General features: G+C 40.4%; 3 protein-coding genes across 5 annotated transcripts in view; 1 reads left to right on the top strand and 2 right to left on the bottom strand.

The window, feature by feature from the left end:
- The window catches only part of arhgap10 (Rho GTPase activating protein 10), a 117,355-nt gene extending 116,270 nt beyond the window's left edge, over positions 1–1,085 (bottom strand). The window contains exon 1 of the mRNA XM_053501761.1: positions 570–1,085. Coding sequence (XP_053357736.1) covers positions 570–723 — 154 coding nt within the window. The 5' untranslated portion in view covers positions 724–1,085. The remainder of the gene's footprint in view (positions 1–569) is intronic.
- Positions 226–11,899, top strand: prmt9 (protein arginine methyltransferase 9). Of its 3 annotated transcripts, none has more exons than XM_053501758.1 (13): positions 226–425; positions 2,750–3,038; positions 4,485–4,633; positions 4,714–4,950; positions 5,079–5,246; positions 5,352–5,454; positions 6,141–6,253; positions 6,388–6,580; positions 8,344–8,521; positions 8,769–9,420; positions 10,381–10,534; positions 10,613–10,735; positions 11,000–11,899. In XM_053501758.1, the coding sequence occupies exons 1-13, from the start codon at positions 409–411 to the stop codon at positions 11,243–11,245; spliced, it is 2,622 nt and encodes an 873-aa protein (XP_053357733.1). In that variant the 5' UTR covers positions 226–408; the 3' UTR covers positions 11,246–11,899. The 3 variants fall into 3 exon arrangements, with proteins under 3 accessions (XP_053357733.1, XP_053357734.1, XP_053357735.1); XM_053501759.1 differs by lacking the exon at positions 226–425 and adding an exon at positions 2,541–2,647; XM_053501760.1 differs by lacking the exon at positions 226–425 and adding an exon at positions 2,549–2,565.
- A 2,449-nt stretch (positions 11,900–14,348) lies between these two features.
- tmem184c (transmembrane protein 184C) lies at positions 14,349–27,424 on the bottom strand. The gene is made up of 10 exons (XM_053502749.1): positions 26,976–27,424; positions 24,728–24,858; positions 24,535–24,571; positions 22,933–23,138; positions 22,558–22,632; positions 20,418–20,511; positions 17,615–17,727; positions 17,403–17,502; positions 17,140–17,311; positions 14,349–16,110 (listed from the first exon to the last, which is right to left on the bottom strand). The coding sequence occupies exons 1-10, from the start codon at positions 27,090–27,092 to the stop codon at positions 15,791–15,793; spliced, it is 1,365 nt and encodes a 454-aa protein (XP_053358724.1). The 5' UTR covers positions 27,093–27,424; the 3' UTR covers positions 14,349–15,790.
- Between the last annotated feature and the right edge of the window lie 497 nt (positions 27,425–27,921).

The raw sequence follows: 27,921 nt of genomic DNA, 5'->3' as shown, positions 1-27,921 counted from the left end.
ACTTCTAATCCTTGTAGACTCTGGTCCTTAATCCAGACGTCTAGGAAATAACGTACATGTTGATTTTTCAAAAGTGACTAACATCTATTTTGATTTTTAAAATGAGGCACCACCCCTTTCTCTTTCAAGACATTTGCATGACGCAATCTGATTGGTCGACTCCTACACCGAAGTATGAACTTTTCTCAACTTTCTGGCAGAAGCAACAGAACCACAATGGACTCCCACAACCACAGCCGCTAATAATCTCTTTACTTCACTCAAGACAATCGATAGAAAACAAACGCCATCATGCATCACGTGTTACTAATCATGCATTTTGTCCAACAACAAAAAAAAAAGGCAACTTCTTGAAGTCAGAAGGAGTGTCAAGAAGTAACCAATGGACTCTTTTGGGTTTTCCAAGACATGGCAACCCTGCCCAGGTGAGATCATGCATGCATGTAGGTGAGACATGGAGGGGGGAAGGATATCTCCATTTTGGTCGTAAGGAGCAGCTCCAGAGTTTGTTTCACGGGTCGTGTGATAGTCATGATTGCACAGACAGAACGAAAAGAGTGCAGACTTACGTTTCGTGGCGTTGATGAGGTTTTTCCCGTCTTTATAAAGCTCTTTAATGAACCTGTTGGTTTTGTCCAGCTCTGCTTCATGAGCTTTAATTTTGTCCCTGAAGCCCGGGCTGTCCAGGTAACACTCACTGAACTCCAGCGGGTGCAAACCCATCGCTCCGGCTCTTTAATCAATGCCTTTGATCTGTGCGAGTCTGGAAACAATGTAGCGATCTGCCGTTACAAAAGTAACTCCTTAAAGACAAGCCGGACGTGTAACGCTACATGAGAATTATTTTTACTCCAGGGCAGTTTTCCCAAATGTCCAGTGTCTCAGGCTATTTCTGGATCAACTCTCTCTGCCTTATATTATAAGTGAAATAAGAATAAAAAAAAAACGCCCCCCTGCAACTAAAATAAAACAAAACAAAAACAGAAACCCCCCGCGCCTTAGACTGGAGATCAAATCCAGATGAAAGAGTTGCTGAAAGTAATTCTAAAATAAAGTTAAAGTGTCAGTGTGAAGGTCCACGTCGCCCAAACACTCGCAATGACAGAGTGGAGAAGCCCAAGCCCCTCCCACTGCACGCGTGTAGCGTTTTTTTTTTTTTTTGCCTCTCTTCGGGGAGGGGTAGAGAAGAAGGAGGAGCGGCCGTAATGACGTCACTGGGACGGTCGGCGGAATCTGGAAACCATGGCAACAAGTTCCTCTGGCCGCCATATTGGAAAGGAAAGGGGGTTAATAAAATTGTGTAATAATGACGTTGGTGACTTCCACTAGTTTTACCCTAAGGTAATAAATAAACACGTATATAAATGAACAACAAGACATTCATTCTTTTAATTTTTATTTATTTGTTTGTTTATTCTATGAACAATAAACGTTTATTTTGACAAGAACAATGACGACCATGCCTTTTTGGCTTATTAATAAGGGCTTACAAAAAAATAATTAATTAATAATTAATGAATTAAAGTTTTATATATAAGTAAATAACAATATTTTATTATTATTCACTTTAAATAAAAATATTAATAAAAACAAAGAATAAAAATCTATAAGTGGAATGAAAATTAAGTCAAATTAACAAATTGCGAGGATTAGGCATAATGATAAACATCCGAGTTTGTGAGGTCATCGAAAATGCTTAAGAGCAAACTTAAAAATTTAAATACAAACTTTATTACATTTTATTTAAAAAATGTTTTACACATACAGTATATATGAATAATAAAACCATTTCATAAGATCTGAGGTAGTGGTTTAATTTAGACAGTAGTCTAAATCAATTTTCCACAATTGCACAATAAAAGAGAGCTTTTGTCTGTAAATTTTTACTGGGATTAGTTCGTATTTTCACTTTCGCTGAAGCGGTTTAAGGTAATTTTATCTTGCTGGAGTCGTTTTAAGACACAACTTCATCTTTATCCAATTTATTTTCCAAATTTCTCATCTGTGATTTACTTTCCGATTACCGAACAGGGAGTGTATTTGGCTAAAGATGAAAGAATTGTAAGACTTAACTTGTACAGACAGTCAGACATGTACGTGGGCTTCAATCTGAAATAATAATAATATCACTGAGTACATTAAAGTTCATCGGATTATTTTTTGCTTTAACCTTTAAGCTCTTCAACAACGGGTATTTACGCTAGTTATATAATAAGAATAAAAGATAAGATCTGAGTTAGCAATAAACAGTAGGTTAACTCAATTGCTGTTTCCATTTAGCCTACTAATTAAAATTAATACAAAAAATCAACTATATTGTAAAACATATAGTTATTTTATGTGTAAATGTGATCTATTGACGCTTTATTCATTCAAATGGGGTCATTTCTTTCTTTTCTTTTTTCTAATACATCCTTACTGAAAACCATATTAAAGAAAATCATACGGCAACGTTGACCTTTTCAAGATGGCGGCACAACCGTAACGTTTTAAGCGGAACCAATGATTCAGTGGAGCTTGTTTCCTGACGGGAATATTTACGTGACGGACGGGAAGTCATTTAGGGTAGATGCATGGAAATGATAAAAACATCGTGTTTTTGTTTATTGTTTAATATTCGGGGTTAATAAATGTAGTAAAAAGAAAGGTAGTTTAGTTTAAAAATAATGAGTGTGTATTGTTTGTAGTGTATGTGACATTTTCCGGCGGGTGTAATTAACGCTAAGTCATGCAGGTGATATGTGATTAGTGATGTCCACAGGAAGTTGTTTGTCTTTGATCTTCGGGTGAGTCGCGACCCCTGTCTCTCTCCGTGTCCCTCCGAGATGCCGAGCGGCGGCGGTGAGGCGGTGAAGGGGAGGAAGAGGAGGAGCAGGCGCCGCAGCAGAGCTCCGAGTGGAGACCCAGGCAGAGGCCAGCTCGTGTCCAGCTCTGTCCAAAGCGCGCAGCAGTGTCTCCTCCAGCAGGACTACGGCACCGCGTTCGTCCACTTCCTCCTGGCTTTAAACCTCGCCCCTGCTCTCAAAGACCTGGCAATAGTAAGAGCATGATGTCACCAGAGTTGCCAAGTCCAGCTCAAAACATCCTTTTCAACAGGTCACGTGTCTAGATGGGGCCAAAAGTTTAGAAAGTCTATGTATATCAGTTAAGGCTCTGGGTTACTCATAGAAGGTTGTCGGTTCAAGCCCCATCTCCCCCAAGTTAGGTGCAAGAGGCAAGGCCCTTAACCCTGTCTGCTCCAGCGGTGCTGCTCTCTGACCCTCGCTTCCTCACAAGCACTAATGAAGGATCAGACGGTTTAGGCTGTAGGTTTGGGTTTCTGATGGGAAGGTCGGGGGTTCGAGCCCCAGCACTGCCCAGTCGCCGCTGTTGGACCCTTGAGCAAGGCCCTTAACCCTCAACTGCTCCGAAGTTTTAGATAATGAGAAATTTAAAAGATGTTGTCTACCAAATGCAGTAACGTATTCGGCTGAAACACGGTGCTGGTGCTGATTTTATTTTATTTTTATGTTATACATATAACACAGAAAATGTGTGCGGCCAAACAAGCTACTTCTAAAGTTTATGCAACATGGAAGTGACCAATCGTGCTTCCCTAAAAATCTCAAGTTGCTAACTTCAGGTGTTTTGGAGAAAGTATTTTATATGTGGCCCCAAAAATAGGCATTTTTATTTAGCGTTATACTGTCTCGCTTCAAACAGTAATCATTTAAAATGCAAATTATACATATCTCTTCGGATATTGATAGTAACATTGGTATAAGCTTTTAAAGAGCATATAACCTGTAAAAATTGTTTTTTGGTAAAAGCTTAAAAAAAGCAAAAAGTCTGTAACCGTGTCACATTCATGTTGCAATATCTTCACAATTTAGCAGTTTAGAATAATACACTTTTTCAGCTTTATGTCTTTTCAATTTTAAATCTAAATTGGTCAAGTTTCATCTAAATGACTGTTAAGATCGTTGAAAGATTTGAATTCAAAAAAGTAACTGATATTAATGGACATAAAAGGGCAGAAAACTGTATTTAGCAAATCTGTGTAAAAAATATAAATATTTAGAAAAATTTGCATATTTACAAAAAAAAACGAAGCATGGATTGGGAGATAAAAAGCATTAAGTATTAATAAATAAAGTTGTTACATGATCCTGTCTGAAAATTCACCTTTTTTTTCTCCACATTTTCAGCCATTTTGTTTTGTAAGCAGGTCTTCCTTAAACTCTAACATTAATTCCATTGATTATATCATGAATAAAAAAAATTTTATCTGTGAGGTTTTGTTTTGAGAGTTTATTATAGCCATAGAATATCCAAAAATAATAACAATACAGACATCGTTTTGAGAAGGACTGTCAAGAGACAGCATGCCTTTGGTTCTTGTGTGTTACTACAAGTGTCTATAAGTGTTTACTTATTATTATTATAAGCATTACATTTATCTCTCTTTTCTTGTTTTCTTTTTTTTCCCCCATTGAAACCGACAGGATTCCTTTAGGTTCACGCTTTTGAAGTGGGCCGACGAGCTGGACGGAGTGGGTCGCATCCAGGAGCTCTTTGACTGCTACGAGCAAGCGCTGGAGTTGTTCCCTAAAGATGAGGTGATCATCAACAGCATGGGCGAGCATCTCTTCAGGTACAGATTCAGATGACGTCTGTAGCTCGTGTTTTCAGAGGGAGAGAGAGAGAGAGATCTTCTGGTTTGTTTTGTCTCAGGATGGGTTTTAGAGACGAGGCCGCCGCGCATTTCTACAAAGCCCTGAAACTAAAGCCGGATTTCCCCGAGGCCAAGGAGAACTTCTACAGGGTGGCTAACTGGCTGGTGGAGCGCTGGCACTTCCTAATGCTTAACGATAACGGGCGAAATCGAAAGTACCAGCTGGCAATTCAGAGGGCGGTCCTGGACGGGTGTACGAGCGTTCTGGACATCGGAACAGGCACGGGGATCCTCGGGTAAGAGTTTACTCAGCGGCACTTTATATTCCGTGTGCAGTACTACCGTACCTCTGTTTAACGGTTTAATAGAAACCAGGTGAAATGCATCCACATAGTTATTTTTTTTCTTCCCCTTTCTTCTTCAGAATGTGTGCGAAGAAAGCGGGTGCGAGTGAAGTGTACGCCTGCGAGCTGTCTAAGACCATGTACGAGCTGGCATGCGAGGTGCTCTCGGCCAACGGCATGGCGGACAGCATCAAGGTCCTACACAAGAAATCGCTGGACATGGAAATCCCCAGAGACATCCCCGGCAGGTCTGTACACTGACCACACGGTACAAGTACGGAACAAGCGATATACTGTATGTTAAAGATACGGTTCTGAGATCAGGTTCTGTGTTGTATTTTTTTTCCCCACAGGGTGTCCTTGGTTGTCACAGAAACGGTGGACGCCGGACTCCTTGGGGAGGGAATCGTCGAGAGTTTGATTCACGCCTGGAAGCATCTGCTCTTACCGCCGGCTGTAGGTCACCGGGTTTATGTAAAACGGATCAGCAATGCTTCCTTAGAGAAAAGAGCCTCAGATACATTCGTTATAAACCATTATAAGAATTAGTCATTAAAAAAATAGTTTTCAGTCGTTGAAATGTACCGATATTGTATCTTTTATAATACGTGGGGCGTTCAAGATTAAGTTTCTGATAAATGAAGGCGTATAAAAGCGATTGACTTCAAGCACAGTACAGTGATGAGGCTCTTAGCCGCAGTGGCACAACTGAGAGATGCAAATGTTTTAAAAAGTATTTCCGCACGTTAGGGGGATTAAGGGAGTTCCTGGGAGGCCGGGGTTTCGGACATAAAGCAGGCACAGATGATCATGGCTCTGGTGTACTGGAAAAACTTTCTCATCTTGATGGTGTCCAAGCACTAATGAAACACTGGGATAAGTGCAATAGTGTATCAGGGGATTATATGGAGGAATAAAAGGAGGATTCACTCTCAGAATCAAAAGTCCCGGTTTGACTTGAACACCCTACATAGAACTGAATAAAATTTTTTTTTACCAGCTTAATAAGCTATTCTGTCTTCCATCCTTAAAAGCATAAATATATCTGCTGTTCTCCCTCCTCTAAGGATCATCCTGGTGTAATATTATAACACGTCTGTTTACACGTATTATTTGTCTAATTTCGTCAAATTTTCTGAAAGAACGCTGAAGGTGTTCCACTGTCCAGCCCTTCCCAGACCGGACGAGTCATCCCCGCCGGCGCCACCGTGTTCGCCATGGCCCTGGAGTGCCCCGAGATCCGCAGACACCACAGGTCAGAGCTCTAAGTTCACACACTCACACACACGTTTACAATCCCGTCATTAATTATCTCTTCTGTTAGAAATTAGATAACAGCATTGAAATTATTTGTGTCAATTGTGTGTGTGTGTGTGTGTGTTGGTGCAGGTTGTGTGTGAGCGCAGTCGGAGGTCTGGATCTGTCCGCAGCAGGACACATCCGCAGTCCCGTCAGGTGTTCGGAGGACGCAGACGAGTCGTCCGAGCCGTACACGACCGAGAGGCTGAGCCGTCTGCCCGGAGGCTTCACCGCCCTCACAGAGCCCTGCAGGGTGATTCAGATAGACTTCAACAACCCACAGGTACCTCAGTACAACCCGGGAATCACAGCTAGTCAGAGCGAAGGTCACACTCCCATTTTTCCCTTTTTTTTTTGGCTTAAGCCAATTAGATTTTCACCTCTATCGTGACCTCATATGAGACGATCGTCCTCCCCTACATAAGCTTGTTGTTCAGCCCTGCTCTCCTCTAGTGTGGCGTGACTCAGCAGTAGCTCAGTTACATAGACACTGAAATGCGGTGATAATTGTTTAAAAAAAACAACGGGTCCAGCAATAACTAAATAAACTGCTGTTACAGAAGATTAATCAACACCTCCTGATTAGAGAATTCATCCCAGCTGGACTTAATCAGTATCAATTAACAGCGAGTGTTTCTATATTAATATTTATGACCGTGATGAAAACTAGCAGTGAGTGAGACAAAAGCAAAAAGCAGTTCCACTGATGATGGTTACTGAGGAAGTAAACAAATCCTTTAATCCTTCGCACGGTGCGATTTCATTGGCTGGACACTGACCGATCAACAATACTGTTACATTTCATCAGCCGAAAACCACACTATTGTGGTTTTAAGTCAAAACAATGACTTTGAAAGATAAGAGAGTCGGTTACATTGTCACTTCCAGCTGTACTTTAGTTCTTGCACATAAATGAAAACAATGTCTATTTTGATTTTTTTTTGCAAATGCATGCGTGAAAAATTATCAGTGGAAATGGTGTTTTTTTTTTGGAGGAGTATGAAAAAATGCATTGATCGAGGGGTATTTCAGCAAGAGCATTAACACACACACTGAAAGTGCTCTCAGACCTATGTTCAGTTGTTCAGAAATGGTAAAATACGGGACCTTTAAACCACCATTCCTTTTACAGCGAATAAAAATAAGGATTATAATTTAAATAATGAGTAGTTCGTTTTTTATTCAGTATTCTCTGCAATCCTTACAGCTGAAGGGGGGGGGGAGTTAATAAACAAAGCTAGAACAATAAATTAACTTACTTTCTTACATACATAACTTATTTACATACTTAAGTACAGGACAAAAAGTAGAGATTTCTTAGGGCAAATATTTCTCAAGTAAGAGGAGAAGTCCTCCATGTATGTGAGTAAAAGAAGTACTCACCTTCAGATTTACTTTCCATTTACTTGTATTAGCTCACAGGAGCCTTTTTCATAATAAAATAATATCTCTCTCTCTTTCTCTCTCTCAAATGTGAACATGTTTTAATCGCTGCCTGCAATCAGCTCTGCTTCTGATTTCAAAAACCCGCTACGTTATGCGGTGTGTAATACACATAATAGTCAGCAGGTGGCGGAATTCGCACAGTTATACGCACAAGTAAAAGTACTGATATTAGCTGTACTTTTGATTGGAGTAAAAATAAAAAAGTATCCTCTAATAAAATCACTGAACTAAAGTACAGATGCGTGAAAAATGTACTTAGGTGCAGTAACGAGGTACATGAACTCGGTTACCTCCTACTTTTGCTACTAGCATCCTCACTTAAACCTTGCTTAAGTAATTACTTAGTCGCGTACATATTTATTACATACCTGTTCATATAGTTACATAAATAATTACTCAGTCCTTCCTAACACAATTTAAAATTACTTCTTGTCCAACATAATAAACTGTAAACCAGAAAAAAACAAATAGTAAAATGTACACCAATATCACAATTAATGGCAAAGAGAGCAATTCCTACATCTTCAATCATTTCAGCAATCGCTTTACATGAAATAAAATAAAATAAAATAAAATAAAAACCTTCCATGTGTGCTGCAGGAGCTGGAAGGCCTGTGTCTGAGGGAAGCGGTTCAGCTACGTGTGCCGGTGATCCAGGACGGAGACGTTGACGCTCTAGCTGTATGGTTTGAGCTACACCTGGACCAGGAGAACAGTATTTCCACCGGGCCGGATGAAGACACGTGCTGGGAGCAGGCTGTTTACCCAGTCCCGACTCGTAAGCCTACTTTTGAAAGAAGAGTTTTAAGGAGGAAATGCAGCAGTTGTCAATCAGTGATAAAGTTTTTGATTAGAAAGATTAGTTTTTGATTAGAACTCTAATATAACCTGGAATGGTAAATACTTTTTAAAACTATGAACTATCTACAAAACTTCGAGCCAGTTGTTGTGCAGAATCAGACTCGCGACTCGAGGTCAACGCTGCGGTATAATCAGACTCTCTTATGATCTGATCTTGTGTCCAGACTGCAGTGTGAAGTGCAGCGATGAACTCCTGGTTGACGTTTCCTGCAGAGACACGTATCTGAGAGTCTCCTGCGCTGGAGTAATGAGCAGCAGCTCAAATCTTCGCGTAAGCAGCATGGATGAAGCCGTCTCTGCTGAAGGTCCCTCAAATCCTGAACTGGAGCTCTGCAGCGCTCTGGCCAGCCTCCAGACTCATCACGGCTGTCCGGCTCAGTCGTTTACCCTGGAGTCTTCTGAAATAGCTCTTCTCAACAACACTAATTATCACGAGTGCTTTAGGAAAGCGATGGCCAAACTTTTGTCCTTCGAGTCACAGGATAAATCCTCCTCTTCCTCCAGCTCAAAGCCACTGTATGTGCTGGATGTCTCAGAGGGTTTCTCAGTGCTCTCCCTGATGGCGGCGCGATTAGGGCCGGTGCGAGCCTACAGCTCTGTGGAGAAGCAGCAGCATCAGGCTCTCCTGCAACTCCTGGCCCGAGAAAATGGAGTGCACAAGGACGCGCTGGAGTTCTGGCTCGGCCATGTGGAAGACGACTCTGCCGTGCTACAGAGGCCCGATCCGGAAAAGCTGTGGAGCGCCATCGCGCTAGACTGTGTAGAGACCTGCGGCCTGCTCAGACAAAACTTCATGGAGAAGGCCACCTTAGCCAGGTAAAGCCCTATCATTGATGTCTTGATATTATGTCATGTCACAAAGTCTTGAATAGGTAAAACACTTAAAAAAAAAAAAAAGCCCTGTTTTGGCACGGTAAAACCATGAGAAACGATGTCGCAGTGGAAGTAAAGCCATGGCCTGGTGGGGATAAAACCAAGGAAAGGAATTTCTTGGTGAATTAAAACTCAGAAAAGCCATGTCTTAATTGGGATTAAACCCCAAAACACCTTGTCATGGTGGGGTAAAAACAATGAAATCCCGTGTCTGTGTGTGGTAGAGCCTTAAAAATCCATGTCTTTTTGGGGTAAAACCCAGAAAAGCCATGTCTTGTTGGGGTAAAATACAAGAAACCCTTGTTTGAGTCAGGGTAAAAGCATGAGACTATGATGTTCAGATTATCAAAAAAAATAAATATAAAATCCACAAAACCCATGTCTTGTTGGGGATTAAACTCAGAAAAGCCATGCCCTTTTGGGTTAAAACCATGAAAACCCATATCAGAAAAGCCATGCCCAAAACTCTAGATGGTAAAACCCAGAAAACTGTTGGATAATTTCTCTACTTGATCAATGTCTGCTTCATAAAACCCCAACAGCATACTGATACCGTGGCGAAGTATCACTCATGAGTCATAATTTGGATCAGTAACTGATATGTAAAATCACAGATAGCTAACATCTTACCTTAGCAAGAATGAAGATATTTAATCCTTCAATAACGTGTCTTACGGATAAAGGCTAAAGCTCAATAACACTGATATGTACAAACATAATCCTAAAGATAGCTAACAGACCATAAAAATGATCTTGTCTAAGTAAAGCTGAAAAGGAATTAGATTCCCGCTTTGGCTTTGGCTTGGTGACGTCATGAGACTAAAGGATCTGATCCTCTGAAACTGGACTTCACGTGTCGACCTTGTGATTTGTAATCATTTATATATTTATCTATTTTATCAGATGTCTCCTGGAGGAAGGCGGCCGCATTTTCCCCGAGCGCATCGTGATCCACGGCATGCTGGTGGAGTCGGACACGCTGCTCCAGGAGAGCGCCGTGCAGGGAACCGAACCCACGTTGGGCTTCAACATCGCTCCCTTCATCAACCAGTTCACCGTACGCTACGCTACATTCCACACCCTCGTACACACGTAAACGTTAGCTTTAATTTAATGTAGTTTAATTCACTTCCAGGTGCCTGTTCACGTGTTTTTGGACCTGTCCACGCTGGAGTGCACACGCCTCAGCGATCCGGCCGAGCTGTTCGTCCTCGACCTCATGGACACCAATAACAACTACACTAACAGAGACGTCCGGGTAAAGCTTCTCACACACACACACACAAACGTATTGTCTTGCAGTTTCTACATTCTGATGTCCTCGGCGTGTGCCAACGTTTATAAATGTTAGACATTCTCAGATGATTAAAAGTACACAAGCTGTCTCTCTCTGTTAACATCCAGAGAGTCTCTGTGTAGTTTCATGTCCTGTCCACCGCTTCATGTCCTGACCGCGTTTACACTGCGGCATAAACTGATAACCTTACATTAAACACCGTGACGTTCGCTGTCCTTGTTGCAGGTTCGAGCGAACACCTCGGGCAAGGTGACCGCCATCCCCTTCTGGTACCACATCTACCTGGACTCCGATTTGTGCGTGAGCACGTTCAGGCCGGATTCACACTGGAAGCAGGTGGCCGTGATCCTGCAGCGCCCTCTGGTGGTGAACGCAGGTGACCGGATCAGACTGAGCGTCCAGTTTCACAAAAGCAGTATCTCCATAACGGCCGTCCGAGAGGAGGAAGAGGAGGAGACTTTAACTCGTTAAGGAAAAGGTTGTGGATTTGACAGAGTAAGGCTTCACGTGGGAAAGAGACAGAAGAAGAGAAACTCTTAAAGGAGCCTTGTATTATTTGTGCGCGAGGCGAATCCTAATGTAAACACAGAAGCATCGAACAAAGCATGTCTAAAGAAACTGCCTTGTGGGTTTTATTATAGTGGGGAAGGGGCGGGGCTTAAATCAGGTTCTGAGAGGAAGGGGGAAAGGGTTTGAATTTAAGAAGCATGTCAGGAACTGTACAAAGATGTAACTATTACAGATTTTAAAATACTTAACAAACAAGACAGAGATACACCTTGAAAGTGAGGATGTGTCTTTTTTAAATATATGCACTCGTTTTTTTTTTGTTGTTGTTTTTTAACACTGAGATGTTTTTTATCACCGTGTGCTATCATTTGAATCATTTCCTTGTGTAAAAAAAAAAAAAAAGGGGTTTCTTTGGAATGAGCGGAAAGTCCAAAATGCATGAACCACAGAATATTAAAAAAATCCTACAATGTGATTTCCTGGATTCTTTTTCTTATTTTGTCTCTGATAGTTGAGGTTAAGTGGGAGAACTTGCACAATCGGTGGCTCTTTGCCCCACTGTACTGTATATAAAAGGTGTATACAGAGTCGGCCAAAAATAATTTATACACACTTTAGGAAAAGAAAAATAGTACGGTGTGTATTATGTTGTAATAATATTGTCATATATATATATATATATATATATATATATATATATATATGTATATGTATGTATAAAAATTTGGGTATATTTTCTTGTCTGACTTTGTACTGTATGTGTATACTGTGTACAGTGCAGTGAAAAAAAGTATTTGCCCCCTCCTTATTTTTTTTGCATATCTGTCACTTAAATGATTCAGATCATCCAACAAATGTTATTACACAAAAAATGTCTGAGTAAATACAAAATGCAGTTTTTAAATAATGTTTTCATTTATTACAGTAAAAAAAAAGCTGGCCAAACCTGATTGGCCCTAAGTGAAAAAGTAATGGCATCCTAAACCTAATAACTGCAATCAAGCAGTTGTGATACCCGGCTATGAGTCTTTCACATCGCTGGAAGAATTTTGACCCACTCTTCTTTGCAGAATTGTTTTAATTCAGCCAGACTGAAGGGTTTTTAAGCATCAACAACCTGTGTAAGGATCAAAACCTTTATTTTATATTTTTTGAGCCATTCAGAGGTGGACTTCAGAACTGCTGTGTTTCAGATCATTTTTCCTGCTGTGTAACCAAAGAGTCACAAAATGCTGTGTTAGTTTTACGCCGGAGGTAACGGGACACACATTTTCCAAAATGTTAAAACTTATGTCTTATCACACAGGTTCTATTTAAGTGATTCCTTGATTTGACAGGTCTGGCAGTAATTTGATTTGATGATTTCAATCATTTAAATGTAACAAATATGTAAAAAAAAAAAAGGCAAATGCTTTTTCGTGGTATTCTATATACGTATATACATCTCAATAAATTAAAATATCATCGAAAAGTTGATTTATTTCAGTAATTCAATTCAAAAATTGAAACTCGTATATATTATATAGATTGCAGTTTTTTACAATATTCAAATTTTTTGAGATACTGAATTTTGAGTTCTCATTAGCTGTAAGCCATAATCGTCAAAATTAAAGTGTGTAATGAATCTATATAATACGAGTTTCACTTTTTAAATTTAATTACTGAAATAAATCAACTTTTCAACGAGATTCTAATTTATTGCGATGCATCTGTGTATATATAATGTGTGTGATGTACACTATGGACCACACCTTTAATGTTCTGGTGTCTTTTTGCACTTTCATGCCACTGAACTAATATTCAGCAACTCTCGGTGCCATGGGATCATTAAACAACCAAGCACACTGACCAATTCTTACACAGTCCTGTCATTTTTATTGGTATACAAATTATATATTATATCATGATATAATGTTATATGTAACGACACATCTGTGTCCAATAACGGAGACGTACGGCTGTAAGGCGGTTAATCTGTGTTGGACTCTGTTGCATCAAACACCAGGCTGTCAGACTGTGATGTAACTTAACGTCTTCATTTCTCCTGCCCAAGATCTCACACTCAAGTCCACATCCATTTAATCTTAACTTCTTTCTGTACACATTCTTGTGACATGACCTCTGTGCAAAATTTGCATATTTAATTTGTACCAGAGTTACAAATTGAGAAAATCTCCTCCTGACGCCATCGTTGATTCAATAATACCATTTGCACAAGAGCCGTTTCGATACACAGAAAAACATTTACGTTCTAAATTAAAAGTAAGCTTTATTAATAAAAATCTAAAATAATGTCAGACCCACACGGACTATACACAAAGAAATGGACAGACGAAACCCTTCATGATGTTTAGAAGGTCAACTCTGGGAGCGCTGCTCTTCAGCTTCTTGGCAGGACCTGACTCCACCCCCACTAATCCATAAATGGGCGAAAAACAAACGGAACCAGGTTGGATCACGCATCAGTTACCGCAAGCTAGCTGGTTTAGCTTCAGCTTAGATAAATGCTAAAGTGAATAATGTTTATTTATATGCTAACATTACTTTGCATTTGCATTAAACTGCTGGTTAGCTAAAGTGATGCACAGCAGACAGCTAGCGGCTCAACACCTGCAACGCAACTGTCACTCAGATTGGGCAGGTTCCTAATTATGCATAATATTATGGCTTAATATCAGTTTAACTGATGAGTTGCATAAAAAAAAATCACTTTTTGTACAGAAAATCTAAGTTAATCAAAATAGTTTTTTGGACCAGGTTGTAAACATGTTTATTCCGGATGTAAAGTTTTAAACATGAGGGTCTATAAGGATTGACTCACTTTTTGAGCTCACTTTATGAACTGCATGTTTTGGAACTTGCACATTGGGACTCATTTTTTTTTTTTATAATTGGAGGTTGTGCCTTGGTCAGACCCGTAGCTCTGCCTTTATGCTGTAGGCCACGCCTTCTACCTGAGGCTTTTGTAGACAGACGCTCAGACTGTGACTTTTTTTAAAATTATTATTAGAACTTGGTTTGATTGGTGTGCCATTCTGGAGGGTTACAAAATTCCGGCAAGCAGTGAAAGTTCACCCTTTATTGGTCACACATACATTACTGCACAGTGAAACTCTTTATTTCTTTGCATACCCCAGCTTAATGTTAGTGGGCTGAGGGCGGAGCACAGGGTCAGCCATTTTGCCGTACCCTTGAAGCAGACAGGGTTAAGGGCCTCGCTCAAGGACCCAAAAGCGGCAACCTGGTGGAGCTGGGGCTTGAACTGCCGCCCTCCAGATCAGTAATTCAGAACCTTAAGACACTGATCTGCCATAAATACCAGAGCTGTTCCACAGAAAGTCCAGTAGAACCTACTGTATGTTCACATGTGACACCAACAAGAACAAAAAAAAATCAATCTCCCTGGTTTTGTATTCAACTCAAAAGCTCCCCAGTCACCGTCTTTCCTTCTATTGGCCAAACGAGGCAAATTAATTACATTAAGTGAAATTAACTGCTACCAGAAGCTAGTGTGCATCGTTCCGTGCAATACAAGTGTATTGTTCTTGTAGAGAAACAAAATTTGTAATGCTAATGCTAAACTGTCCGATGATACCACCTGTGCTTAATTGTTAGCTTCATTAGCCTTGTAGCAAATACATTTTGTAGTAAAAGCAACCTTTTATAGCTATAGGAATAAATCAATAGGGATGGAAATCCCTACCATGGACTCTGCAATACAATATTATCACGATACCCCAGCGTGTATTGTTATTCTTTAAGTATCACAATTTTATAAATATTCAGATGTTGTGTTACTTTCCAATGAAGTTTAGAGTGCACCAGCCGTAGGATTATGGGGAAGTGCAGCATTTTACCATGCAAAACAGAGGTTAGTAAAATTTAATTGTAAAAAAAAAAAAAAAGATTTTGGAGTCAGCGGTGCAACATAAAAGAATTGTGAGTCGATTGTTCCACCCATCTCTATGAAGCAACCATAAAAATGGAAAGAATGCCAACGGAATATCTATGAGGTCTTCATATTCAGAAAAGAAGCAGAGCAGGAAATAAAGCTTCATGCATTTCGAGTACATTGTGCTCAACTGTTTAGCTTTTTCCTCACACTTTAAAAAACAAAACAAAAAAACTGACCACTTTGGCATTGCGTTGGTGTAACCGGTAAACACCGATTACATCATGACATTTTCAGTTAACAGCTGAACTGGACATTCCATCCGCATTAATGCCACGAGGACACTCGGCGTTATACATGCAGTTGTGCAGAGGACATAACGGCTAGGTATAAATAGTGCCGATACATTTTTTAGCAATTAGGAAAAAAAAAAACAGTTTAGTCGGTCCTAAGAGAGCAGACATTATTGTACATGATGTGCAATTATAATAGTAATAAAAAAGATTACATTTTGTTAAAATGAATAAAAACCAGGAGGAAACAAGCTGGCTAAAGTCCCCAGTGTGCCTTATTAACCTGTACACCAGATACTGGCATCAATCTGAAATCGTGCGTTAAGTGATTTGAGCGTTGTGAGCGCGTGACTGCTTTTTGGGATTCCCGGACAGCACCGTGGGAGTGATGTCATCCACGTCGTCTATGTCGTCTACGTCCCCCACCCAGGGTGTGGAGCAGAGTTCGGCGGGGGCCGAGCGGGAGTGAGGGGCCCGGGTGTGTCCCAGACCCTGATAGTGACCCGATGGAGACGGAGGAGTGGAGGACGCCTCGGTGACGCCGGCGTCCTGGGAGCCGGAGGACAGCAGCCCCCTGTGTTCATCGTGATCCGCGTCATTGCCGAAATAATTCTTTCTGGGCCGGCCCATGACCGTCCGACCTGCCGGAAAACAACCAGATGCATGATGGGATTAAAAACAGAAGAGGATATAGTGTATATATTTTTTACATATCTACTGTATATATCTTCTTTCTTGTTTCATTTGCTCTCTCGTTTGATGTTGATTGTCAATTTTATTGGACTGCTGCATCCCTCCATCTTTCCTTCACCCTTCCACATGTGCCTTTCTATTTACATACTTATCCATCCATCATCTGTCATGCTGCTCACCACAAACCTGTCAGTCTGTCACCCCGTTTTTCCTTACGTCTTTCTAAACACCTGACATCTGTCCGTGTTTGTACACACATCTTTACATCCATGTGTTCACAGATTTATACATCCACCATTTATTTCTTTTACACACACATCATTAATCCATCAAATATCTATCTATCTATCCATCTACTTTGTTTATCAACCCATCTATTTATCTGTCCATCTACCCACATTTATTTACTCCTCCACTAATCTACATATCTATTCATTCAACACTATCTATCTTACCATCAAAATCTATATATCCATTAATATCTACCCTTCCATCAATATTTAATCCATCAATATTAATTTATAATCCATTTATTCATACATTTACCAACTTGAATATCTATTTATTCTCTCTATCTATTCATCCATCCATCTTAACACTTACATGCTTACTTGGTTACCACTCATTTATTCATATTTACCCATTTGTCCAATCATTAATTCATCTATTTGTAATAAAACAGATCTGCCTAAACACAGAAATCAAGTATAATTTACTCTATAATTAATAAAACATGATGGAAAATGCTGTTATAGGAAAAATAATAAAAGACAAAAAGACATACTCAAATTAGTTCAATTAAAACACTGGAGACTCCTTTTAAAAATGCTGAATAAAACATCTCCTTACAGAAAAATCATCAGATCAATAAATACACTCACGCAGACGTCTGTGAGGTTTTACAGTATTATTAGGATGAGCGCATTAACATTTGAGACGTCGACATCATTGTGATACGGGACGCTTTCTAAACTCACCGACGTTGCGCACTTGCTCTGAGAAGTCGGCGCGGATGTCCGACATGTCCCACATGGCCAAAAACGAGTCGAAGCAGGAGCCTTCCTCCGCCTCCTGAATGTACGGCTTGTAGGTGAAGCTGAAGTGATGGGCGATGGCGGCCAGGAACATCTCCACACAGATGATGAAGTCCTGCAACGGAACCACAACATCATCAGGCTTATTTTTTAAACAGGGAATAAAGAGACACGTACACATGAGGGGAAACGGTCATGTACAGTACCTGCAGTCCGGTGGCCACGGCCTCCACGCTGTCCCAGTCCCAGGTGTGAGTCTCAGAAATTACTCCCACCTTCACCAGTAACGCAATGAGCACCGCCTGCCTGTGTGTGTGTAAACGTGTGTATAGTTAACAATACAAGAGATTGTTTGATATGTATCTGTGTTTGTTGTCACATTGAATTGTCGATGTAGGTCACATGACATTTTTCTTACCAGAAGGACACGAACACGACGAGTTTGACGCACAGGAATTTGCCCACGGGTTTGATCGGGCCGAGTTCTTCTCTTAACGCTTTGTAGAACAGCACCAGGCAGTACATGGCGAACTGAGGAAACGCAGAAAGAAAGATCCGTCACATACTAAGCCATTCGAGTGGAAGGAAGTTTTCACATAAGGCACGATTGATTTGTACCGTGCCCAGGAATGATTGCTCCGCCCCTTCCCTGCTGGCAAGCGTTCACATAATTATTTTTTGTTCTCCGTACTCGGGTGCACCTGCGTACCGTTCTCAACACCACCTCATCAAGCAGACTCTTTAAGAGCACGATTGTGTTCTCGCTGATCAAAATGAATCAGACTTTGGGGTCAAGTGTTTTCGCAAATAAAATCCGGGGGCCCTAATGTGAAAACTCCCTTTAAAATGTAAATTTCATTTACTACAGCACTGATCGATTGTTATTTTAACAAGATATTGCACCTTGCTAATATCCGATATCCGCATTTCTTTCTTTCCGATTTATAGATTGATGACCCTAGGACAAATTTTCCAACCTGATTATAAATAGCTTATAAATATTTTTTTGTGATTAAGAAAATCCTTACAGTTAAAAAAAAATAAAGAACAGTTTATATCAGAATTTTAAACCAACTATAATCCATCAGATATTAGGGGGAAGAAAAGAAATGAAATAACTGATTCAGTGATGTATCGTGATTTTTGTTTTTTGCGCGGCAGCTCCTGTATCGCCACACTGACACCCAAATAATTTTTTTTATTTTAATTTTCCTCTAAACTGCTATACTTTGCCGGATAGCACAACATTCTCAGTGGTACGAGGAAAATATTTTTCTTTGTAAAATTATTTGCAAATTAAAAAAAAAATCAATTTGTCATATGTATTAAATAGGGCTGTGAATATTAACATGTTAACACATGCCACTGATTAATTAATTAGCTCCGCCTTTGATGGGTGGCCACACCCCATACTACCCAGCAACATGCGGTCCTATGTGAGAGATTTTAATTTAACATTTGTTATATGTTAATGTTTAAGATATCACAAAACTTATTACGTTATTCCAACATCACTCGTTTATAATACAAGCAAATCTGAGTATTTTAAAATTGTGATTAATCGTGATTAATTATAAACTCAATCATGATACTTATAGAACCGCTTTACAGATCGAGTCGGGACTTAGGTATTGTGATAATATCGTATCGGATGGCCACGATGATTCCTGTCCCTATAATCCGGTCAGATTTTCTTCATATGATTCACAGGTCACTTTTTTGTTGTTGTTTTTTGGACATGTTGCAGTAGGTGAAGGCCGCTATTTATCTCACTCACTTTATAACCTTTTTTGCCAGGTCCTGTCTTTGTGGAACATATTAAACGGCTGGTTATACTTATTTATTTTACACCATGCATACTACTGTAGCCAATTTATGTGAAACTTTACCCACTTGAATGCTACCATGGACTATGACCTTATCTGTTTACACTCTACAGAAGACTGCTACTGCTTTTTTTTTTAACTACCTTGCACTCTTGCTCACATCCTGTGACTGCATAAAGTCTCAAGTTTACAGCTTAGATCAGCACTTATTAACCACTAGGCTCACACACCATACACACCCATCCTAATATATTCTGTATGCTGTATATCTGTATATTCTTGTATCTCTTGACCTCCGAGTTAGTTTAAACCACTAAATGTATACACTTCAAATGGGTTCCTATACCATCATGGAATTAAAAAAAAAAAAAAAGTATTTTAAGGACGTGATCAGAAACTTCAATGTAATAAGATCACTTTAAACTTTAAACATAAACCCAAATGTCGAGCGAGCAGTTCGAAAAGATGCGGTCGGCTGGAGTCATGTGGTTCGTGGAAACACGTGATAGTCTTTGGCCCTCCCGACTGAGTGGTAGTAGTAGCCTTAATGTGGGAGCCCCCTAGTGGCGAGGAGGAATCGGATCCGACTTAATTAGGGACAAAATCGGGAAAAAATCCCAAAAATAAAAATATATAGAATAATCGCGATTCTAGAAATGTCCTGACTTGATACTACATTTCCCCTGATTTTGTAATCATTTAAAAAAAGTGTAATGAGAAATTAAATGTGGCCCTATTCATTATAACATTAGTTTTCTTACTTAGAAACCAAAAGCAGCATTTTAAACAATACAAACTAACTTTAAATACAAGAGTTTAACATTTTACTTCTAATTAAATTAAGCAAAAAGCTACATTTTTACTGAGAACCATGTGTTTCCGTCATCCACCATAACTATTATCTCTAAACAAAAGGAGCAAATAATTCACTCCTACCACAAAATAAAAATGTGTAAATAGTCCGAGAGTTTTGAGATTGGTGTAAGCGTGTGCAATGAGTGGGCTTAAGGCTAATTCGAGTTTAGAGAAAAAGGCAGATCGGAGGCTTTTATCACACATCATTTTTGATAGTGTAACGGCGTAAAAGCCACTGGGAAGCTTCTGCGCTCGGTACAGAATCATTTATATCAGAGGCTGATCGGCGGATCAACGGTCAATCAATTCTATTATGAATGTAAAAATAGTAAAAAAGGTAGCAATACATCACTGAATAGACTTTCCTTCCATCTCTATACACACACACACACATATATATATACACATACACACATAATGCTACCGAGCTGTGCATTCACTGTAAGGTGCATTTATCTTAGCAAACTCTGTCCTTATCTCAAACTCCTTGTCTTTTCTATATTTCAAAAAACTATGAATAATGAATAAAGAGGTACATACGAGCTGGGAGACATTGTTCATGATCACTAAATAGGTCCAGGCATTTTTCGAGCTGAAGTTGCCTTCGTCGTAAACCCCACAGAGCTGACAGATCCTGAAAAGAGACACACACACACAAAAACATCAATATAACAAGCATGCTAATAGTTGATCGGGCGGATTCTGTTAAGCTCCTTTACCACATTCTTGGAGCGGAAACGCTAAGAATTCAAGATCGTACAGAGATCGTCGGGAACTTCCATAAAAATCGTAGCTGTCAAAAGATTTCTGACCATGCTCATGGATTTGACGTGTAGTCCCTAACTAAAGGACATCGTAGAAGGCTATAAGGTGGACTGTAGCAGTTTAGGAGTCTTCGTAATTGATCATAGACTCCAAAAACACTGACATGGGCAGAGTTGAGCGACTCACAACTGGAGCAACTCAAAACCCCTCATACAGAATATGGACCAAGTGAAGCATTAAAAATGCCTAAATCCAATCCTACATTTAAAAAGATACTACACTGTGTATAGAGATATTTAATACACAAGTGTGTGTGTACAGTGAAACCTCGGATTGCGAGTATCGTGGTTTACGAGTGTTCCGCAAGACGAGCAAATATTTTTTTTTATAAATTTTGACTTGGAAAACGAGCAAGTCTTGGTTTACAAGTACCGAGTATCATGTATCACGTATGCGCTTCTTGTTTTGATGCCGAGTGTCACGTGATCACAACTGAGCCAACGGTTTTTCTCTCTCTTGCACTGCGGAATTTTGGGTAATCGTCTCTCCTGCTTGTTCTTAGTATGCGTCTCTCACTGGTATAATCTACATCCGTGCACGTGTGTACTGTTTACTATAACACTGTGACCACGTGTGTGCGCGTAAAACATCTTTTATTTTGTGTCTGTATGCGTGTGTGTACAGTGCGCGTGTAAAGCAAGATCCATTTTCTCTCTCTGCTTAAGGCTCAGCCTGCTGTGTGTCTGTGTGCGCGTCATTGGACACCGTGCCACACACACATACAGACCCCTCCTACTTTCGCCTTCACAGACACACACTGCCCTGGTGGTGGAATCCTTTTTTGTGAAATATAGCCACACTTTCGACCGTTTAGTTTTAGGCATTTTAACAAAAGTTGATTAATTTAGCAAGCTAAGATAGCTGTAGACCACCTGCTGCCGTCAGAGCGAGTGTAACCGAAGTTAAGGAAATAATTAGAAATTTTCCGATCATTTCTGACACCCCATGAATGCAGTATTTAAATTTTACTAGCGATCATGTGTGTTGATGAATCTGATGCTTATTACAACTGTGTCATTATAGCCCCAGAGAACAAATATTTTAATCGACAGTTCAGGGATTTAAGGGGCACCGAAATGAGGCACCGAAATGAGGCACCGACTTTCGTTCTGTTTCGGTCTGGTACAAGCTGAACGATGTCAAATATTTTAAATCTGAATTATCTAAAGTATTATTCAATTAACTGAATCGGTTCACAGACTGATTATACAAATTAAAACGGGACCTTTGATTGTACAGGATAACAGAACACATTTATGAACACAGTTAAAAACTCTCTTTATTCCTCTATATAATCCCCTGATACACTACTGCACTTATCCCAGTGTTTCACTAGTGCTTGGACACCATCAAGGTAGAAGGTTTTCTCAGTACACCAGAGCCATGATCAGACTGTCTGTCTTATTTACGTCTGAAACCACGGCCTCCCAGGAACTCCTTTAACAACCCAAACATGTGGAAATGGCTTGGAGCGAGGTCAGGACTATATGGGGGTGTGGCTATCAAAATTTTACTGCGGCTAATCACGAGTCTTATCACCGTACACGGTACAAGTCTCCTGTAAATGTCAATCAAAGCTTTTATGCCATCATTTACTAGAATGTCCCTGTTTGCCTTGAACACCCTTTCCCCCAGAGACCAAGAATTTTATTTGAGGCAGTTCAGCACACTCTCACGAACAGTTCAGGAATATGAGAAAGGAGCTACATTGGTTAACTACATTCGCCTACATTCCTCAAGACTTATCTAAAGAGCGGTACGTTGCTCTAAAAAAATGTGTTACTCGAATGTTCTTTCAGCTAATGTTTATCTGAAGCATTAGTGAAGATTTCTGAAGGATTGCGACGCTACTCACAAAGCGATGACGGTGGTGACGGGTCTCACTACAGTGTACTGCAGAACGCCCAGCTTACATCTCAGCAACAGCACCCTGCACACACACACACACACACACACACAATCAGACACTAGTAACACATCAGACTCTATATTACTATATTCTATAATATATCAATTACATGAAGAGCAATGTCATAAAAATAAACAAATAAATTAATAAAAAACACTTCAGGGTGTTCTGTTACAGGAAAATAATCAGTTGAGGACCAGGTTATCTTTTATTTTCTTAAAACACTCCACTCACCATAAAGTGTTTTTTTAAACTACAGCAATGTTACACATTTTCACATGACACTTAAGCAGGAAGCCAATTAAAAACCCAACCACTCACTCTCCCATGGGCCAGGGTGGGCAGCAGCAGAGTGGGGGCAGGTGCTTCTGCTGTTCCTGCACCTCCAGTATCGTCATCAGGTTGGGATACTGCTTCTCCAGGTAGTTCAGCAGGAAGATCATGAAGTTGTAAATGACGTAGGCTTCATAGCACTCTCTGCACGTGTCCACGTAGATAGCGATGCTCGGGTACTTCAGCGCGATCCACTACAAGGGGAGAACCGGGAAAAGAGACGGGTTCGATCTGGTTAACGTCATAACGTTAAGAACAATACACTGCTGTTATAGGAAACTAATCAGTAGCTACATTCACATGGAATACGTTTCAAGGTCATTGAAATCATTGAGACTTTTTTTTTTCAAAGCATTTAATCAGGAGTACAACTTCAAAGAAATATAACACAGGACGTATCATTTATCTCCAAGCTTGAGGTTAGTTCAGGCTTCCCATAGATCTTTTTCCTTCTGCGTTATGATTGGCTGCAAGAAATCAGTCTCATCTATGACATCTATTAGACGCTTTACTATGAAGGAAACTGCGAGCCAATCAGAGCTCCTTTCTCATCCAGAGACCCAGTGGATGAAAGTAAAGACAGGAGAGAGAGAAAGAGAGAAACAGCTCGTGTCTGCTGGAACCTTTTTTTTGTTTTTTTTTAATCGTCTGTCTGTCTGTCTGACTCCCAGTCTCTCAACGGCTTACGTGTTAATGGCTGGTTCTTTTGATGTACGTGACACAGGGCACCTGACCAAAAGCTTACATATGCTCACTTTGCAGATAATTAACAGAGATCTTTAGGGATCTGTGTACGTGTGCGTTTATCCGTCTCTTTTAAACATTAGTTTTAAGTACATACAGTAAGTATATCACAAGTATATGGAAGTGCAGTGGACACAAGAATCAATAATCCATCTTCTTTTAATTCAATGTTCTCAAGCAAAACATCTTTCCTGGAAACTTGTCGTTTATGTTACCCTAAAGTGGGGCAAACATGCGCAGAAATAATATATTAACATGAAATAGTTAGATAACCTGGTTAATATTTACCTACTGAATGGATCAGCAAAGGATTACGCCACCTGAGTCAGACTTTTCCAACTGAGGCGTTTATGTGACGCATTTTTTATTCTAATAAGGTGATTATTTTCATTTTTACTGTCCACACCTGACGATGAGAAAGTGTGATGCTACCTGGATGCTGTTACCACACTAGGGTTGAATCATTTCCTCTAACAGCACGTCCTTGGATGTTTTATTCCTCTCAGTTCGCTAACTATTATGTTATTATCATTTCAAGTTTAAAAAGTAAAAAACGTAAACCTTTGGACCAAGCACAACTAAGAACTCAGCTGTAAATTGTTTCTCAAAACAAACAAAGAAGTCTGTTTATTTGGCTCCAACAAATCAGCGTTCCACACTGAACAATGAGAAGCGTGTGACTTTAATTTGACACTGAGGTTGACGGAGGACTCAGGAAACAGCACTGCAAGACATCCTAACTGGAATCACGTGAAGCCTTTACTGATGACCGAAGAGAAATGCGAGAAAAACTTACGACTTTGGTAAGCAAATGAGGTCAGACTGGGATTACAAAATAATACTTACGCTGTCTAAGCTGTATATGGGAACCATCCATAATATCCTACACACAGACAGAACAGAGACATGAAGTAGTAACAGGTCAGACACTGACATAGGAACATGATTCGAAGATGTCAACATAAGAAAAATGCAAAATGGCAAAATGATACAATCCTGAGTGATGAATTTATGACTCGTGTGTTGACGTGATCCTTACCTGATTATAGGTTTCTGTAGCTCAGGCTGGGTGTAGTGCACGAGGTGCTGGAGTATCCCCCAAAGTGATATGGGGATTGTCATAAAAACAAAAATGCCTGCGATGAACCAGGCTTTGTTGTGAGTGCCGACCTGCGAGTTGAAAAAAAGGAAAGTTAGCAAGATCAGATCTTCACAGGTCATTAAGAAGAACAAAGACACTAAGATCATCTAAGAGATTATGATTATGATCATCTAAGAGAGCGATGCAGCAGAGCTTTAGTCTATTAGTCTCTCTTAGTTTGCTCATCTTCTCATCTGTACACTCAAAGTTCCAAAGCTTTAACGTTCATGCTAACACCATAATCAGTCCCAATGAATGCATTGTCTTAATGTAAAAAGTTAACTTAGTGTCATATGTAAATACCCAGTCACTAATTACCAGTATTCCCAACACCCACACCAAGGGGTCGGCACAGCGGACAACCTGATCCACACACAACTTGCTACAGGTTTTTTTTTTGTTTCTTTGTCCCTAATTTAGTTGTGTCCAATTCCTCCACATCACTTGGGGGCTCCCACATTAAGGCTACTTCTACCACTCAGTCAGCGAAGACTATCACGTGTTTCCTCCGAACCTTCCTTTTCCTCCAAACCATGTGACGCCAGCCGACCGCATCTTTTTAGAACTGCTCACTTACACACCATTGGAGGCGGAGTAACACACTCGGAGGACAGCGCTATCCACTCGTTCCGCTTGCGTGAGCTCACCTCACAAACGCCCCTGATTGGCTGTAGAGCCGTGATTAATGTGGGAGCACTAAGTACCACTCATTCCTCTGATTGAGCTCAGCCAATCAGCTCTATCTAGACCTCTGGCTGCGAGAGGTTACAGCATCATCCGGGAATCGAACTTGCGATCTCCAGATGATAGAGCGAGGGCTTTACCACTGCAACGCTCAAAGACCCCAACTTGGCACACGGGTTTTACATCGGATGCCCTTCCTAATGCAACCACCCCATTTTATCTGGGCCTGGGAACAGGACTGCATCCAGTGAGTGGGGTTTGACCATTGGGCGGGAATCAAACCCAAGCCTTCCACATGGCAGGCGAGAAACCTACCACAGTCACCATTCAATGATTACCATTGTTCCCTACACCCAGTCACTAACCACCATTTTTTCCCTACACCCAGTCACTGACCACCATCGTTCCCTCCACCCAGTCACTGACCACCATCGTTCCCTCCACCCAGTCACTGACCACCATCGTTCCCTACACCCAGTCACTGACCACCATCGTTCCCTACACCCAGTCACTGACCACCATCGTTCCCTACACCCAGTCACTGACCACCCATGTTCCCTCCACCCAGTCACTAACCACCCATGTTCCCTCCACCCAGTCACTAACCACCCATGTTCCCTCCACCCAGTCACTAACCACCATTGTTCCCTACACCCAGTCACTAACCACCATTGTTCCCTACACCCAGTCACTAATCACCATTTCCCCCATTTACCAATAACAATAACTGAATATGGAAACAGTAGTGATTAGTGACTGGGTGTAGAGAATTACGGTGATCAGTTATTGGTGAATGGGAACAATGGTGATTAGTAATTGGGTGTTTAAATAATAATGGTAATCAATTATTGGTCCCATTGTTCCCATTTACCAATAACTAATCTCCATTATTCCCAACACCAACACACTAACCACAATTGTTCCTGATACACAATCACCAATGTTCCCAACACCATCTCACTGGTCACCTTTATTCCCTACACCCAGTGACTAATCACTATTTCCACCATTTATCAATAACTGATCACTTTTTTTTTGGGGGGGGGGCAGTGGTGATTAGTGACTGGGTGCTGGGAACAATGGTGACTAGTGACACAGTGCTGGGCACAATGGTAATTATTCGACTGTGTGTTGGGTATAATGGGGATTAGTGAAATGTGATTATAATGGGGATCAGTTATTGGTGAATGGTAACAATGCTGGTTAGTAATCGGGTGTTGGAACAACAGTGAGCCGCTATTTGTTTCCATTGACCAATAACTGATCCCCACTAATCCCTGTTACTCCCAATATTTAATCACTAATCACCATTGTTTTTCCCACACAGCTGTAACATGCACTATTTAGCAAGAATAACTTATGAATATGAATATGATTTAAGCATGCTTTATCTCACAAGGTATTAAGCTCTGTCTCTGTGTGTGTGTGTGTGTGTGTGTGTGTGTGTTGTCTTTAAGCAGACCTCAGATTTCTGCAGCTCCCATATGCACAGAGGGAGCACCACGAGCAGGAGCAGGATGTAGAGCAGCACCACCAGAGGTCTGATCCATCTCCTCCAGTTCCCACAGGTGCATGGCATCTTCTCAGCTCTCCTCCTCCTGTCCCTCACATTCAGCTAAGAGATCTTAGAGCAGCTCGTGAAGCTCTCGCGCCTCTCTCACTCTAATCAGCTGATTCATTGTAAACAAACCCGAGCTTCGGACTTAGCACTCAGGCTAGCTCGAAAAGAAAAACACACAAATTCAACCTGAATATCGGCTCAGGAGGATTCCCTCTACACCCAGAAATGTCCTGCAAATAAATTCCAGCAGCGTAGTTTGAGCTTTGTTACGTGGAAGGACTGAAAACATCCCTCACATATGATCAGGGAGAAGTTTAGTCAAACAATGCGCTCGACAACTTCCTGTTAGCGTGGACAAGCCAGGGTTGCCAGATCTGTATTAAACACGACTCGTACTGTAGGTTTTCACTTTTGTGTGACACGTGCTAACATCAACATTCTGACCTGCACTTTAATGAACAATCTTTTTCTTTTCTTACACTTAAAGAACAAATGAAGCAAAGTTTCATCTACAGAAAGAACATTTATTCTTTACCTTCAAATATCTCCTTTAGTATTAAAGATATTTTTTTATTATGAAAATTCTGAGAAATAAACCTCTTGAATTCGTAGTTAATTATTTTGTTTTTAAAGCAAAATACTTTATACTTAAAACAAAGTTTTACCCCTTCTATTTTAGAAATGACCTCACGTTTTAATTCTTTTAAACTAATTCAATTTAATAAGAAAAGTTTAAAGAATAGTGGTTATCACTGTCGCCTTGCACCTCCAGGGCCCGGGTTCGATACAGTTTGCATGCTCTCCCTCGGCTTGGTGGGTTTTCTTCTGGTACTCCGGTTTCCTCCCA

This window comes from Clarias gariepinus, chromosome 8 (assembly GCF_024256425.1).
Source record: "Clarias gariepinus isolate MV-2021 ecotype Netherlands chromosome 8, CGAR_prim_01v2, whole genome shotgun sequence".
In the NCBI taxonomy this organism is placed as follows: domain Eukaryota; kingdom Metazoa; phylum Chordata; class Actinopteri; order Siluriformes; family Clariidae; genus Clarias; species Clarias gariepinus.
The sequence above is the reverse complement of the archived record's forward strand: the minus strand, read 5'-3'. Positions and strand labels throughout refer to the sequence as shown.

Excerpts from the sequence above, each read along its gene's own strand:
- tmem184c (XM_053502749.1), bottom strand. The coding sequence starts at position 27,092 with ATGCCATGCACCTGTGGGAACTGGAGGAGATGGATCAGACCTCTGGTG. Across the intron at positions 24,572-24,727 it reads CTACAGAAACCTATAATCAG|GATATTATGGATGGTTCCCA; the intron begins GTAAGGATCACG and ends GTCTGTGTGTAG. Across the intron at positions 23,139-24,534 it reads CCATATACAGCTTAGACAGC|TGGATCGCGCTGAAGTACCC; the intron begins GTAAGTATTATT and ends CTCCCCTTGTAG.
- prmt9 (XM_053501758.1), top strand. Across the intron at positions 4,634-4,713 it reads ATGGGCGAGCATCTCTTCAG|GATGGGTTTTAGAGACGAGG; the intron begins GTACAGATTCAG and ends GTTTTGTCTCAG. Across the intron at positions 10,535-10,612 it reads CCTTCATCAACCAGTTCACC|GTGCCTGTTCACGTGTTTTT; the intron begins GTACGCTACGCT and ends ATTCACTTCCAG.